Raw genomic sequence first — 17,192 nt, 5'->3', positions numbered from 1 at the left:
GTGTTACAGGTGGGAGGTTCCCACTCTGTCTGGTTTGGTGACAGAGAGGAAACCATTCTACATCATGTCACTAACATCAGTATTCAGCACAAGTACAGTAGTGGGGATAACCCAGGATTATCCTGGTGTCAGTCGTGTCTTTCATTTCTTGCCCCGTCTGTTTTGCATTCTTGCTGTTGTAGCAAGAGCCATCGCAGAGCAGCGTTTGTGTTTGAGCGCATATAGTCGAGATGAAAAGTGCAGGAATTGCATAATGTCCAAACCGAGCTCTACTTTTCTCAGGAACATAAATCATTTACTCAACTGTTTTACAGATGTTAAGTCTGTCATTTGCAGCAAATATCCATCCAGGAGATGCTTGCTTGTATCACCCATTTTGTATAAAATGGTTAGTTACACCTCACAGGCAGTTACTCCGACAATTTCCTTCACAGTAAATAAGGGTAATGCTGTTCACCTGCTTTATGGCACATGAACATCAACTATTCAGACATGTCAGTATTTAAAGATGAAATATAAATAATATTTTCATATATATATGTAGAATGCTAAATATTAAAGAGAAGGGAGACTGGCTACACATCATGGTTGGTATTTTAATATTCAGAAAAGGCAAAAGTACCAGGTTGGTTATCACAATTGCTGAATGAATTATATGGGAAAACTCAGCCGTGGAACTAGAAAACTGCCAGAAAGGACAACAAAAGATATCTTTAGATTTTATTTGGTTTTGGTTTTGTTTTCCATATGAAACTTCAAAATCAAATATACTTAAAAGTTTTTAAAATATTTTAACATTAAAATTTTTACAAGCACTCTTACCTTGTGTTGTTTCAAATACATAATCTGATACTTCTCTGTTAGTCTGTTAGTGGTTTTAAAGTGGGTTATAAGAACTTTACAAGAGATGCACATATAAAAAAAAAATTCCCTTTATTGGAAAGACACAAAAACAAAACAGTTTTGTTGTCCTGTTCAAAAATTCTGGTTGCCCTTTGCAATTCAGGATGGCTGCCATCTGTTTGGCCTTTTCCCATCAGGATTCTGATATAATGATGAACTCTGCAGCATGTACAGAAATTGTTCTCAAGCCTATGTTAACAGTCCTGATAATATATTTTTTAGGTTTCCTCTACGCTCAGAACAGTACCAAACGCAGCATTAAAGAGCGACTTATGAAGCTCTTGCCCTGCTCGGCTGCCAAAACGACATCTCCTGTTACTCAAAGCAAGTTTTATTTCTCATTTGATTTTTTTTTAGGTTTGCATGCATCAAAAGTTATACTTTCATTAACTGCTCATTTGAGAGACAAGATATCTGCTGAAGTACTCGTATGCTCTGTTGAGGTTTAAAAGGAAGTGATGAACAGATTTGTGGGCTGGTAACAGATTTGTCGGTGCAGAGCAGAATGGCAAGATACCAGTGCCAGGGTCTGCCGCATAGGAGCTGCTGGGTTGGCACTTATGCTCTGCAAGCTAGCTGAGAAGTGTCTCACTGGTTAAATTAAATACCTGCTCTCAATGTATTTGAAAAATGGTGTCTTTTTGTGTACATGTGTGCACGTGTCTGTGTGTTCTTGCTATCCAATATATAGGATAGTATCAGCAGTACTGGTCTGGGTGGAAAGGCTTGGCCCTGCAGGTTTTGACTATGTAACATCAAACTATTTAGGGAATGAGACCTAAAGTATGTGTCTGAAAGAAAAATAATAATGAGACTGAAAAAAAAAAAGTATGTGAATGCAGAGATAAAGGAAAAGCACAGTGACGCTACCTTTAATGTCTTGATATGCTGTGAGGAAATAAAATCTCTCCAGGGTAGCTAACAGATAAAAATAGGGGGAGGGAGGGAGAAAGAGAGGAAGATCCATACATAGATACATACATACATACATACATATAGATCTATACCTAGATAGAGATTAATTATAGTAAACACTAATGTCTTCCTATATAAATTGGCTACTATAACTGATTTTAAAATATGCCTGTGGACCCAAATCAGTCTAGATTAATTTGGTTTAATTCTAGGCACTAATCTGAGCACCTAAAATTAGAAGCTGAGTGGTCCCTGTGCTTCCTGTATGCTCTTCTGATAAAGCATATCGATCAATCTAAGGTAAAAAAACGCCTCCAAGAGCAGTTCCTTGTGTCCAGTGATTATAGGACAACCCGAGGCAACTTGGTTACAAACACAGGCCCCTATTAAGTGCCTAGACTTCAGTGGTATGGATCTAGGCTTTCTTTTTGCTAGCCCACTTCACTACCTTTCATATACTCCTCTACAAAGACGACTGGTACTTGCTTTCCTTTCTAAGTATTTGAGACCTCAAAGATGAAAAGGGCTAAAGATATGGATTCACAGTGACTTTTCCATGGTGGCTTCAACTGATGCGTTTTACTTGAAAATAGGGTAGCTTAAAAAGGTCAGTTACTGTCATGTTACCTGATAGTAATTCATTATGTAGAAGTTGCTTTCAGCTACGTGACCTGCGTAATATAGCCTTAGACTATAAAAGGAATTGTAGAATCACAGAATGGTTTGGATTGGAAGAGACCTTTAAAATCACCTAGTCCAACCCCCCTGCCATGGGTGGGGACATGGGTCACTAGATCAGGTTGCTCGAAGCCCCATCCAACCTGACCTTGCACACTTCCAGGGATGGGGCACAGAATAGAAAAAGGAAATAGAATAGAAGGAATAGAAGGTTTAATCTGTTTGTTTGAGGATGGTTATAGGGCAACACATCCTTATTTCTTGCACATTTCTGTGCACGCTTTTTGTCTGCACAAGTAACACAAAAATATTCCGAGTCAGTCTTAGTGAGCTTGACCATGCAAAACTTGTATTTTCTTGCTGAAAGTGTTTGTTTCATAAGCCAGAGGAGAAGTCAAAATAAAACTTGCATTGAATATTTCATATTTGAGAACCAAATAGTAGAAAAAGATGCATTCAGCATTTTTCTCTGTACTCTTGTCAATAATTAAATACTCTGTTAAGTAAGAATGTTATATTAAATGAAAATATTATCTTAAATAAGAATAACATTGTTATTATCCCATTTTGACATAATGTGCTAGCATGAAAGAAGCAACATTGTAATGTACTAGGAATGAAGCCAGTACTACCGACAATAACAACCACATAATGTGAACTCCTTAGAAATTTTAAGGGGAATATTTTTAAAACAAGTAATTTGTTGAAATATACGTAGCCTGAATTTGCACTCTGTGCTTAACTTCTATCAATATGTGCAGAAAAAGGTTACTTGCATAAATAAAATCTTATTTCAGCATTCCCATTGAACAAAGCATGTCAAAGAATGCTTTTTCTTATTTGTGTGCTTTAGCCTAGTAAGCCTAAACTTAAATCCATCCTTCCTTAGCTAAATGTTTAAATGCATGTGCTAGAGATAGGACTAGACTCAAGAATGGTTTTGGAAATGAAAAGCATGTGTGCATGCAGTTATTAAATCGATAGGAGAGCTATAATTTGGGGTTTGTGCAGGCAAATGCATGTGCACAATTTTTACAGATATGAACTGAGCCCTAAAGTAAGCCTAAACTTAAATCCATCCTTCCTTAGCTAAATGTTTAAATGCATGTGCTAGAGATAGGACTAGACTCAAGAATGGTTTTGGAAATGAAAAGCATGTGTGCATGCAGTTATTAAATCGATAGGAGAGCTATAATTTGGGGTTTGTGCAGGCAAATGCATGTGCACATTTTTTACAGATATGAACTGAGCCCTAACTTTAGGCATGCTTCTCCAACTGCCATTATTTGAAGAGTATGTCTGCTTTTTGCATTGCTTTTACCCTTTTCTTCTTTAATGAACAACGAAAGGTTCAAAGCATAGCTCCTGTGGCAAATGCATTAAAAACTGTCTTTACTATTTAGCTAGAAGAAAGCTACTTATTAATGAAATCAGTAAGAATATTTTGTTTAATATATTAATGAGCCAATATGAACTTGTTTCTGTTTTTCAGTTTACATGTGTTAGCCTTTTATAAAAAAAACCCAAAACCCCCTAACTTTCTTAGGCTGAAGAAACTAGAGAACTGAAATAACTAATTTTTTATTAATGCCACAGAAATCATTAAGGTTTAGAAATAGACATATTTTCACATATTTTCACTGCATATTTTAAAGTATAGATTTTCTTTCCAGTCTAGATAACGGTAGCCATAAGTGTGAAGAAAAAAATTAAAACCCTGCAAGTGACTCATGAATGCTGTAGTATTTTAATCAGCATAGTTGGCACATTATAAGGAAGTTTATGGTGATCATATTTTTTTATTATTTATATCTATAAGAGACTACAGAAATAGAGTGTGAAAAGACTGTTATACTGAACCTTTTCATTAACAGAAAGACAATATCATCACCACACTGCAGTCTTCTACCTTCTCACCGAATCATTAAAACACAATATAAATGTTTATTACTAAGGATATACCGAACATTGTGCTCAGCATCACGTTGTCTGGCCTTTATCTCTAGCCTCACATTTATTGTGTGTATTCATTTGACTTCTAGAAAAGCTTGTAGATGTCTCTCTAGGTAGCCAGATGTTTCACAAATGGATGCTTAGAGAGCTCATTTCCAGTTAAGTCTCTTTCTGTCTAAACAATTGCTCTTGGCATATAAAACACTTAAGTGACTTTTCAACAATACTTATTCTCAGGTTGATTCTTTTGTCAATTTAGTATAAGCACCTAGTGTTGACTTGCAGTTGACAAAAAAAATTCGGCTGCATATCTACAGCGTGACATTGTTATAGAGACTTTAGTGACTATATAGAGAATATAAAAGTTTAATCCCTTAAGAGATGATGGAAATGCTTTAGAAACTGTGCAAAATAAATCCTGGATGTTCTTATGCAGAATTAAAATGGGACTCAAGAATGTTGCTACACCTTCCATAAATTGAGAAGACAGCTTCTTAACACTGGAACTACTTTATTCGAATTTCATCTATAAAGGCAGGATTTTCAAGACTTCCTTTTTGCACCTCAGAGTGTCTTATTAAAGAAGAGAGCTGAAATTTTCTTATAATCTTGTGAGTTCAGATACTGGCCCTTTAAAACTATTATCAGACATCATAAGGTCAATGTAAAGTTGTGTCTGTTGGGGTTTTTGTCAAGAGCATTTAGATTGGAAGTTTTCACAAAGATGGTAGTGGCCTACAAGTCATATGAGATAATCTATAAAGAAAAATTAAAGAGAAACATATTATAGTTTTCCATAAACCAGTACACAATGGACATTCTGAGATAAGAACGCAGGTGACACTGAGATCATCTGGGAGATCATCTTCCTCAGATAAGTGCTAACAGCAACATCTCTTTGACAGGAGAAAAGACAAGGCCCTGCAATTTTGTGAAGATTTATCCAAATAGTTTATATATTATGATTATATCTATTTAAAGGTTGTTCATTTTTTGTTAAGCTGAACTGTATCTTCTGATGCCAGATTTCTCCTAAGCAGCTGAAAGTTATTATTACTGCATTGCAGCAGAACAAAAATATGTGAAGATGTAAGCATAATACTGTTTTAATGGAGTATCCTAATATTGTGCTCTTATGAAAATTGAACTGAATAAAACTTTAAGAATGCAGAGTCCCACACCACGATGAAATGAAATAAAATATATATCTTCAGCATTGTAGAAGTGACAATTATGCATGTTTGTTTTCTCTCAAGTTACATTTCTATAGTTGGTATAACTCTTAAACCAGAATAAGGCAGTGATTTGATTAAATTAATCTGGAGTACTACATAAACTGTTTAATGCTGGGAGTACTTAAAAACAGATGCACACATTCATATTTTTGATCAGTTATATGGCTGGCACCCCATATAAAAATACATACTGTAAGTTTCTTTAGCTATTTTATTGAACTTTCACTTTTAAAACTCTACCTGGAAAAAAATGCATTAATATCTCACATTCTTTTAGGGCTGCACTCAGCTGTAAGTCTTAAATGTGTATATCCAGATTCTTATGCACGTAATGATGAGGTCACTAAAATACTCATGTTCCCCACTTAAGCTGCTCACCGTGAATAATCATGTTGCCCTGAAGGGTTTTTTACACAGTACTCAAAGTAAAGTGTACTGTTGAACGTGCAACATCAGTCTCACACACTTTCCAAAGCACAACTTCATGGTAAAAGGAGAACACTGAGAAACCCAGTCTGATACAGTGAATTCACATCCATTAACTAACCAAGGGAAAATTTCCAGTATTCTGGAGTCACTAAATTTTTATAAAATTGTTTTTTTTGCTCAGAGAGTTGTAGAAACAGAAAAGTCATTCTGAATGTGTCATGCATGCCCTTGCGTAACATTGGCTTTCCAGTTTATTGCTATTTGTACTGATGTGATAATATCCAGGCTGCTGGATCATCACTGCTGTTCCATGCTATGTGCAGCCACTGAAGCAGACAGTGAGTTCAAAATGAACATGCTATTTGTCTTTAAAGCTGCAAAAGCCGTTCTTTAGAAGAATGTCATTTAACTTTCTTTTTTTCTGCAAGGCTTAGATATTTCTGTATCCTGTATTTCTTGTTGAGCTTTCCTTCTCTGTCTCTTGTGTTCTGCAGACACTGTAGAAGATGAAATGGAAATGGCCACAGTACGACATAGACCTGAAGCTCTTGAGCTGCTGGAAGCACAGAGTAAATTCACAAAGAAGGAACTTCAGATCTTATATAGAGGTTTCAAGAATGTAAGCACTTCCTTTTTGAATTTACTATCCATTTACAGGATAGGCCACTGCAATCTCAGCAGTATGACTGGCAATGGAGCTCATGGGATTCAGTAACTAAATACTGCATGTCTGGTCAGGTGAGGAAATAACCACTCTGCAACAACTGAGCCATTTAATGACCAAAAGATGCAGATAAATTAGAAAGCATCCAGAAGAGAATAATTATAACTTAGTATAGTAGGACTTTGTTCAAGGACAGATTGAAAATTGTGTTGGAGTTGTTTGTCTAAAGATGAAATAATGGGAGAGAACGGAAGTCCTGAAGAATTTGGTCAGTGAGAAGAAAGATTTTGATTTTTGTGTTCACAATAGCTATCACAAGAAGTAATTGGCATAAATTGCACTGGAGGAATTTTTTGTTAGGTGGACAGCAGTAGATGACTTCTTCAGTCCTTCCTAGCTCCCCAATTATATAAACTTGTCAGATCCCTTTACTGGGAGTCATCATTTGTGATTTTTTTTGCTGATATATGTGCTCTATTGGCAGGTCCACTGTTTTTAGTTGGCGGGGATCCCCACTGAGGACCCCAGTGCACGAATGCAGTCTGCCTCCTTTTCCAGTGTGTACTTGCTGTCCTGTGGTGCTGGGCTTGGTGCTGGCATGTAAGGGACCCATGGTTAGTACAGCAGAGAAATAAGACACAAAAAGATTTTACTAAGTAGTATTAAATTCTGGCTCTATACCAAAAGGAAGAGCTGCCCCTCATTTTTTTAATACTATACAAAAAAAGCCCTGCTTTCTTAAGAAAATAGCCTTTTTCTCTCTGTTTTATTCTATCTTTCATGTGATTAACACTTCTGTAGGATATTATATGCCATTAACATTGGATAGAAAATACTAACAAAAAGATTTTACTAAGTAGTATTAAATTCTGGCTCTATACCAAAAGGAAGAGCTGCCCCTCATTTTTTTAATACTATACAAAAAAAGCCCTGCTTTCTTAAGAAAATAGCCTTTTTCTCTCTGTTTTATTCTATCTTTCATGTGATTAACACTTCTGTAGGATATTATATGCCATTAACACTGGATAGAAAATACTTGATATTAAAAAAACCTGAAAAATAGCAATTGCTTGCAAATCATGAGTGTGTAATGTTAATCTATGTACTCAGTTATGAGTACTGCAACTGTTCGGGTGCTAAGTCTCCTGCTGAGCTGGAGGTAAAAATAAATTTAATTGCATTTATCACCTTTTGATTTAGTTTTTCTTTCACCCTTACAAAAGGGCTTTCTTCTTGCCCTTGGCATTTACCACTCAAGTGAAATTGTGTAACAAAGTATAATAATGCTAAAAGCACAATGAAGCTCAACTATGGAATCAGAGAGAAGGTTTTCAATAGCTTGTAAAAGAAGAAGTGTAAATCTTACAGAATTCTTAGATATCATGTATTTTGTAGTGAAAGCAAGCCATGAAAATGGATGTTTTAAAACTACATTTTTATCAAAAGCCTACAATGCAAGTAAAGTACAGGGTTACTTAATGTGTCCTGTCTATATATCATCCTCAGTTCCAGAAGGTATATAATGTTGGCATGTTAGTGATTAACAGTGATTGCTCTTAAAAGCTTTTCATTTCCTCAGGGTACCAGAGAACATTCCCCTGCTAATGACAGTATTCCCTAGGTATTGCAATTCATGAACTAATGTTCCTAATTATCTAAGGCAAAAAGGTACAAAGTATAGTGGATAAAATAAGCCTTCTCTCTGTTTCTCTAAGAATAATTATTTTTAGAGTCTCAGAAATTAAGGACCTTGATAATTCTCTGCATAAAATGAGGTATGGAAAAAGAGAATAAGTTATAAGAAAGGATTTTAATTGATTACTGTTTTACCATTTTTTGAAAAGAGGAATTCCAGCTCTTCATATGCTTTTGTGTTCTAAGATGTAAGTTCTACTTACTTCAAAGCAGTGTCAATGGTAATACATGGTAATACATCTTTATTCAGGTGTTTCATTTCCTTATCAGTATATGATAATTCAAGACATGCGTGTATAAATATCTTTGACTATTTAGAGCTAATGAGCATGAACTTCAGGGTTTTTTGTGTCTAATATAATTGCAAAAGTATCATTTACTTTCAAAAATGCTGTAAAGCATGCCTAGGGCTGGTGACTGTTATAAACGTAAATCAATTTAAAGTAGTAGTCTTTAGCCCAAGCATTGGGCTTCAGAAATGAGGGATTTCAAAACTTTCAATTGAGTTGGAGTTTGTTTTGTTTCTCATATTTATCAGTTTCTACTGCAAAATGCTCTACAGCTCTATGAGCAGCTTGCCTATGTGGATTAGTTCATCTTTCCTGTCACGTATTTAGGTTTTACCAAATACAGTTTGAGCGGCTTTGGTGGGTACTGATACAGGATGGCATTACAGTGCCTCCCATGGTATGCGCTTAGATGGTCTCCCCTTGACAGTGCTCAGTCATCCACTTCTGTCTGCCACAGGCCACCTCCCTTCTCGCTTCCCTTCCTTCTGATCCAGCTTAACACTATCCTGCCAATATCTCCACCCCTGTGTGCTTCATGTGTGTGCTTCATGCACCGATATATATACTGGGGGCTATCCAGCTGGAAAGCAGCTTTGCAGAAAAGGACCTGGGGGTCCTGGTGGACACCAAGTTGAACGTGAGCCAGAAATGTGCCCTGGTGGCAAAGAAGGCAAATGGTATCCTGGGCTGCATTAGGCAAAGTATTGCCTGCAGGTCGAGGGAGGTGATTCTTCCCCTCTACTCAGCAGTGATGAGGCCACACCTGGAGTGCTGTGTCCAGTTCTGGGCTCCCCAGTACAGGAAAGACACGGACATGCTGGAGAGAGTCCAATGAAGGGTCACAAAGATGACTAAAGGGACTGGCACGTCTCTCTTATAAGGAAAGGCTGAGAGAGCTGGAACTGATCAGCCTGGAGAAGCAAAGGCTCAGGGGGGATCTCATCAATGTGTATGTTATCATGTATATCAATACCTGAAGGGATGGTGTAAAGAAGACAGAGCCAGGCTGTTTTCAGTGGTGCCCAGAGACAGGACAAAAGGCAATGGGCAGAAACTGGAACATAGGAGGTTCCTTCTCAACATCAGGAAATACTGTTTCACTGTGAGGGTGACTGAGCACTGGTACAGTTTGACCAGGGAGGTTGTGGAGTCTCCCTCCTTGGAGATATACAAAAGCCATCTGGACACGGTCCTGGGCAACCTGCTTTAGGTGGCCCTACTTGAGCAGGGGGGTGGAACCAGATGACCTCCAGAGGTCCCTGCCAACCTCAGCCATTATGGGATTCTGTGATATTCTGTTTAATCATTCCACTAGGAAGGAAACTCCACTGAAAATATTTAATGAAACACACCGACACACATCTTTAACATGACACCATCAAAACTTGTGCGGATCCTACCTCTGTGCTTTATGCTTTTCACCTGATGTTTGCCTGTCTTACTCTCTCTTCAACAATTTAATTATATAAAGCAAGATATGTTAAGGCATTAATTTAAGTTGCTGTAGCTCTGCTGACATTATGCTCCTGTTAGACTAAATTTACAAAGTCCCACAGCACAGTAGCATCAGCATTGCACGGTGCACTGGCGGGAGCTCAAAAGACCTGTAGTGCAGACTGGGGTCCTAAAGGCAACATAGCTAGAATCAGCTGGCTTAGTCACTCCATGTGCTCTCATTGATTCAACAGAATTATGCCGTATATATGGATTTTTGCTGTATTTGTATCACCAATGAACTGTAGAATAACTATTGCTATGTGAGCACTTGATATTTGGAATCAACATGCAGTAGTTAAGCTAGTTCAACCATATCAGTTAAACTAGTTACTGCTTGCTAGTCTAGGCATGAATGTTGGTTTCAGGCAGCATTTTCCCATCTATAAATCCACAGAGTGCCTATCTCTTTACAGAAGGAACAGAGAGCAACTCTGTTCTTATACAGAGCCAAAAAAAAAGGGAGATTTTCAATAGTTAAACTGTAATACTACCAGAAGATAAAGTATCTGTAATAGTGCAAATATTAATAAACTTAATGAACACAAAACTTTAAGCTTTAGAAAGGACAAAACTCCATACCTACTATGGTGATAGTAGATATAAGTTCAAAACTGACATTTTCACCAATATAAGAAGGACATAGACCTGTTGGAGCAAGTCCAGAGGAGGGCCACGAAGATGATCAGAGGGCTGGAGCACCCCTGCTATGAAGACAGGCTGAGAGAGTTGGGGTTTTTCAGCCAGCCTTCCAGTACCTGAAGGGGGCCTACAAGAAAGCTGGAGAGGGACTTTTTACAAGGGCATGTAGTGATATAGGACAGAGGGTAATGGCTCTAAACTGAAAGCGGGGAGATTTAGATTAGATATAAGGAAGAAATTCTCACTATGAGAGATTAGATATAAGGAAGAAATTCTTCACTATGAGGGTGGTGAGGCACTGGAACAGGTTGCCCAGAGAAGTTGTGGATGCCCCATCCCTGGAAGTGTTCAAGGCCAGGTTGGATGGGGCTTTGAGCAACCTGGTCTAGTGGAAGGTGTCCCTGCCCATGGCAGGGGGGTTGGAACTAGATGTTCTTTAAGGTCCCTTCCAACCCAAAGCATTCTATCATTCTATGATTTCTTTCTGAAGAACTTGGGTATCTCTATATTACAATAATGGTTTAGGTGTGTCAGAAAGTAATGAATAAGCAAAGTGGAATTTTTTTCTGTATATTTTCAACAGCCTTTCTAGTATGGACATTTTTCCCTCTGTCTTTATGCAAGAATGGTAGGAAGAAATAGGTCCCAGACATGATAAAGAAAAAACAATTGATGAAGTAGAAGAAAAGCAGTACTCAGTCCCTTTACCTCAGTATCCTGTTTTCAAGAGTGGCCAGGTAAGAGAAAGGATATAAGAATAAGGGGAATTTAGAGTGATAATTCCGCTAACGTACTGTTCTGTCACCCTACATTCTGCTACTGAAATACTTCCTGTGCTGAAAGTTATAACTGCATCTTTGTATTTTACATACTTTAACCAAAGTTTCTTCCATAAACTGTGATAACCACTTTTTGAACCTACCAGGGTATTTTGACATCCACAGCATCCTGTGGGATATTAGCTCCATACCTAATTATGCCTTCTGTGAAAAATGATTCGTTTCTGTGTCAAACCTGCTGCCTTTTATTTTAATAAGGTAACTATAGTATTTCTGCTATGAGAAAATTAGTAACCATTACTTCTCCAAGACATTCACTGTTTTACACACCTGTAACACATTTCCTACTTAGGCCCTTCTTTTCCTAACTGAAAAGTTTTTGTCTATATAATCTCACTCCAACCTGCTGATTTCCCTGAATTCTGTCTAGTTCTAGGATGTCTGTTCTGAGATAGGGATGACCAGAACTTCTCACAGCTTATGTCCAGTTATTTATTATTTATGACTTCAAATTACTTACATATAGTTCTGACTGACTTCAGATGAGAAAGCAGCAAGTACTCCTGTATTTCTGTAGTGTTTGTGATTACAAAGTTTGATTTATTATGTGGTTTTTACTTACACAAAAATAAAAAGGTAAACCTTTAAAGATATTTTCATCAATTTGATTTTCCAGCGTAGGGAAATTACACACCAAATCCAGCAAAAAGTAATTCAAGCAGAAGGAGCACGGGGCCTGAGATAACATCTCTGTGTGTAAGTACACACCTGAATGCTTCAGAGAGTCTCAGATCACACTACAGTATAGCTGATGCTCTAGGAAGCAAGAAGTAGAGGATAACTTCAGGAAAGGCCCAAAGAGTATTGAAATGCCTATCTTGGCAACAGCTGTTTTGGTAGTAGTCAAGGTCAAGATTTAAAATACAAGAGGAGATACACTAAAGCAACCATAAGGAGGTGAGATAAGCACCTTCAGATGGCCTAGCAACTATTACAAGGAAAAGCACCAAGGGAGAACTTATGCCTATATTGGGTCATTTAGCCATTTTAAAGCTTCTATACTATCCTTGAAAAATGAGCTTAAAGGAAGTCCTAAGTCCTCCCCAGGCTCAAAAGGTTGTCCCCAGCACTCTGGTTTTACAGTGTTCCTGCACTCTTGTTGATGAATTGTTGCTCAGCTGCCATCACAGTGGGACCTCTCTATTTTGTATTTGGCTTCCTGTCATCCCATTTCTTGTAAATTGAAATTGTGATTGCTGCAGTCATTAACCTTTCAAACCAATGGCTCTGTGGCAGGCCTAGTACAAGTGGTACTTCACAATAAATTGCACAGACTATCAAGCATGCACTCAACATGTGGTCTTTCTTTCTCTTTTGTCCATCGATAGGTCTCTCACAGTTTTAAAAATGTCCCTGAGCTATTGCACGTTTCCTTTTTAAAAATACATAGATAATGCTTTTGCTGCACAAAAGATGCTCCTGTGCTAAACTTAAATGTTAATGATCTTTTACTTTTGGTTGATTATTCTCTTCAAAAATTCTGTCAAACTCTGTATTGGGAAAATACTAGACTTTCCTGGAAAAGTGAAAGAATTTTTGACGAACCTTGATCTTACCCAGCTGTATATCAGAGAAATTGTAAATTGAAATAATGTATGCATAAAAGTGTCCCTGGATACATACTGTAGCTTTAAATAGGCAGCTCCATACTTGTGACATTTATTGGGAAAACAACATTTCTAAGATACCTTTCTTCCCTATTGCTGTTAGCAAATGAGACAAACAATGACAGTAAGATAATAACTCTGATAATGTTGCAGCTCAAAGATAGGTTCCCCCATCACACTACCCATCCGTGTAAGAAAACGTTTGCACATAACTCAAAATATGCTAATTTATTCAAAGATTTTTCCATTTCAATTATGGTTTGATGAAAGCATTGTATTACTGTATGTTGCATTTGTAAGTCTCACAGAAAGTTTAATGAAAGCTTGTTTTATAGGTTATAAAGCTCATTTACTTATTGTCTAGAGCATTCAAGTTCTATGTGATAAAATACAACTATTCTCATTGTCCTTTTCTGGAAAATTCCTTCCCTTTTGTTTGTTCTTCTGTTAGTCTCTTACAGAAAAAAGTAAGTCAGGAGAAAGTGCTTGTTTTATCTAATTAAGTATATTTCCAATCTAATGAGTAGGAAATAAAAATATACAGTTCGTGGTGTGTCTACATACCCAACTGTGAGAACATTCATAGGATATTTTTGATAAGTTGGACTAGATGACCTCTAGGGGTCTCTTCCAGTGAACAGTTCGATCAGTTTGTGATCTGAACTGCCCACATTCAGATTAGACAAGTAATTTAATAAAAAAGATTAGCTAATGGTTTGAAACTAATTGCTGTTTCTGTATTGTGTACAGCAGCCCAATCCCCTCAAAACCTCAATACACTTACAGTGTGACTTTTCACATTCTTGGCTGTAAAAAGCCTCCAGAAATAAATAAAATCTGCATAAATACTTACTGTGGAAATTCAGGTTGTTGTTCGATATGCCTTTGCATCTAAGTAATGTTGGCACTTTTACATTAAAAAAAAGAATTTGGGATCACTGAGACACAGAATCTTATGTCATCATTAACATTAACTGACAAGGAAGTCAAATTCAAAGTTTTGATGCTGATCTTCAAACACCAGTTCTAGACCTTATATGATAAATGCTCATACTATGTACTTAAAGCTCTCTAAAATTATCTGTGCTAGGCCCAGCGGTATGGTGTATAAAACTTAAGTTTAGCACCAGCTCTCATTACAGTCAGTTTATTCAGAGATAGAGCCTATGAACTGCAATTAAGAAAGCCTTCAGGGTGGCAAGGAAGCCACTTATATATATTTATTTGAATTTATGTCCCTCTCCAAAGCTTGTGGGTCTAAATATTAGGCACCTTCATGAGCTACACTGATTTGCTGAGAATAGGTGCCTGAAAGAACAAGGTAGCTTTATCCACATTTGGTATAACAGCTGGTAGTTAGAGCATTTTCCCATGTAATAAGAGTTTTAAAAAGTGAAAGAAAAATTATAAATTTGATAAAAGTAATTGGGACTTCAAAGAGGAAAATTGAGTTGGTGCACTGAATAAAAATAATTTTCACTGTATAAATAATTTCTCTACTCCAGCAATTTTTTGTTTAATGATGAGGATGAAGGTTAGGTACATACTGTGCATTTTGCAGTATATGCACTAACTTGTGCAAAAACTGAAACATCTCAATGTAATTTTTAGGGTACTGAAGTTAAAATTTTCAAACTGGTTTAACTTTTCTTACACATTTGTATGCATGATGTTCTAGGAACACTAAATATATTTGTTTTGCTCATTGTAATTGGAAATTACTTGTTAAGAAAGGAGGTATGAGAAATGTATATCAGCGTTCTACACATGGATGACTTTTATGGCTATTCTGTTTGCACAACCTCTAATTTATGACTAATAGAGTTGTACAGTTCTGTCTTTCACTTCTGTCTTTCAAATGTAGTTTCTAAGATAATCAATGCCTAGATTAGAATTTATTTAGTACAAAAGAAAAGTGTGTCCCCTTGCATTATATTTGTCAGACACTAAAAGCTGACAAGGGACATAGGCATTTGACTATAAAAGAGATTAAAAAAATGGGTGATGCAAAGAGTTTGAATACCTCTGTGATGATCCAAACAGAGATTTTGAAAGTCCATTCAATTTTCCTTGCTTCCTTACTTAACCTTTTACACCTGTTCTAAAGCATGACAAGGGGCAAAGACAACATAATCCTCTCAGTTTATATCTCTGGAACACCGTGTATTACGAAACAGAAGGTTTCACACTGCGAGAAATAACACTTTAGCTTGGATCAGATATATCTGAGTCATCAGTGTCCCCCATCTCACAGAGTCAATAGGATGTCTTCAGTTCGTTGTGATCCTATTCAGTTCTACAGCAACTCCATGTGTTTTTATTATAATGAATAAATACACATTCAGGATTAATACATGCCAGAAAAGCATGACAGCCAATGGCACTAGTGCAAGAGTATTTTGCCCTCACATTGGTCTGCCAAAGCTTGTTCTTGCAGATGAGGTGGCTCAGAGCTTAAATATGCTTTTCACCCTCCCCCAGAGTCCTAGGACAGCAAGGAAGAATTCATTTCACCAGCAGTCAGCACAGTTGCTTTTCCCTCAAGATTTGATGACTGTCTGTAGAAGTCCTTAGGTTACACAGCATGTAATCTTAGCAAGAGCGGGATCTTTCCAGATGCAGACTTTCTTTCTGACCTAACAGAAGAGAGCCTGGAAGAAAAACACAGGTCAGTTAAAGGTTCCCACCTAGCTCTCCTGGCTAACATGAAACAACACTAAAACCATTTGACCTGTATCCCTCTGTGACTCTGAATATCAAACAAAGGATGGGTTGCTCTACTGGGTAACAGTGCCCATTGTGCTGAAAGTTTTTACGGAAGTGCTGAGCCCTCTGCACAGTGCACGAACAGCAGTGTTGTGGACACGAAGAGGATGTATATACAAAGAAGGACCAACAACTTGTCTTTTCAAACAGATGCAGTGATGACACCTGAACAGGTTGTGCCTCATGCATATAAACCTGTTAAATTTGAAACATAGAAATGCCAATAAAATAGAAAAAAATAAAGGAAGTTCTGAATCTTACTAGAAAAGCAGATAGTAATAATTTAAACTGAAAATTAACATCTCCCATGTTAGAAAACTCCTGTGACTTGCTTAGCCTTAATAAACTAAACAATAGACAACTGCATAATGAAACTCCAAGCAAGTAAACCTAGAAACTGGAAATCATGTCTGCTGTCAAGAGACAGATTTCTGCAAATCATCTTTTTCTATCTAGAGAGAGTTTCTAAAGACGTGTATAATGCACATAGTTCAAACCTCCATTTTTTCAAATAGAGTTAGTATTTACCAGTTGTGCTTCAGATCAAGTGTTTTCTCCATTTTACATGACTCAAGAAAAACTTAAAAAAAAAAAACAAACCTTGCCAAGGCAGAATTTTGTTATTATGTTTCAAAAGCACTGGCATTCATTTACTAGGGGCTTAGAGGAAACTTTTCCGTATTTCAAACAAGGCTATGTGAAAATCTTTTAACAAACTGAGCAATAAATAATGCTTACATTCATTGTATATTTCCTTCAGGAGTTAGTCAAGAAACTTGAAACTTTTCAAATATGAGAGAAAAATAATTTGGAGGTACAGTTTAACAGACCTAGTGTATAGTTGTCAGTTGTCACAAATTTACAGACCTTAACGTGTTCAGTGGAGATATTCGTTTCAATTAGTCTCGCAGTTGCTGGCAGAGATTGAAATCTTTCTGAAAGTTAATAATGAACTCAGTCCCTACACTTCTATTCATCTCATGACTTACTGCTGTTCATAGAGATACTTCACGTCGCGTTCACTAGGGAAAACCTGTCATCTATCATACCAAGGGCTGTCTTCATAATAGTGATTGCTTACT

At 37.0% G+C, this 17,192-nt stretch overlaps 1 protein-coding gene across 2 annotated transcripts in view; it reads left to right on the top strand.

Annotated features, from left to right (window-relative positions):
• Window positions 1–1,169: 1,169 nt before the first annotated feature.
• KCNIP4 (potassium voltage-gated channel interacting protein 4) overlaps window positions 1,170–17,192 on the top strand; it is a 56,890-nt gene continuing 40,867 nt past the window's right edge. The window contains exons 1-2 of one of the 2 annotated variants that reach the window (XM_009279127.1): window positions 1,170–1,227; window positions 6,608–6,732. In XM_009279127.1, coding sequence (XP_009277402.1) covers window positions 1,176–1,227; window positions 6,608–6,732 — 177 coding nt within the window. In that variant the 5' untranslated portion in view covers window positions 1,170–1,175. Of the gene's footprint in view, window positions 1,228–6,607; window positions 6,733–17,192 lie in introns of those variants that run through there. The other variant, XM_009279128.2, reaches the window with a different exon arrangement.

This window comes from Aptenodytes forsteri, unplaced genomic scaffold (assembly GCF_000699145.1).
Source record: "Aptenodytes forsteri isolate BGI_AS27 unplaced genomic scaffold, ASM69914v1 Scaffold242, whole genome shotgun sequence".
Lineage (NCBI taxonomy): Eukaryota > Metazoa > Chordata > Aves > Sphenisciformes > Spheniscidae > Aptenodytes > Aptenodytes forsteri.
Note: the sequence above shows the minus strand (reverse complement) of the source record. Positions and strands in the feature narration are given on the sequence as shown.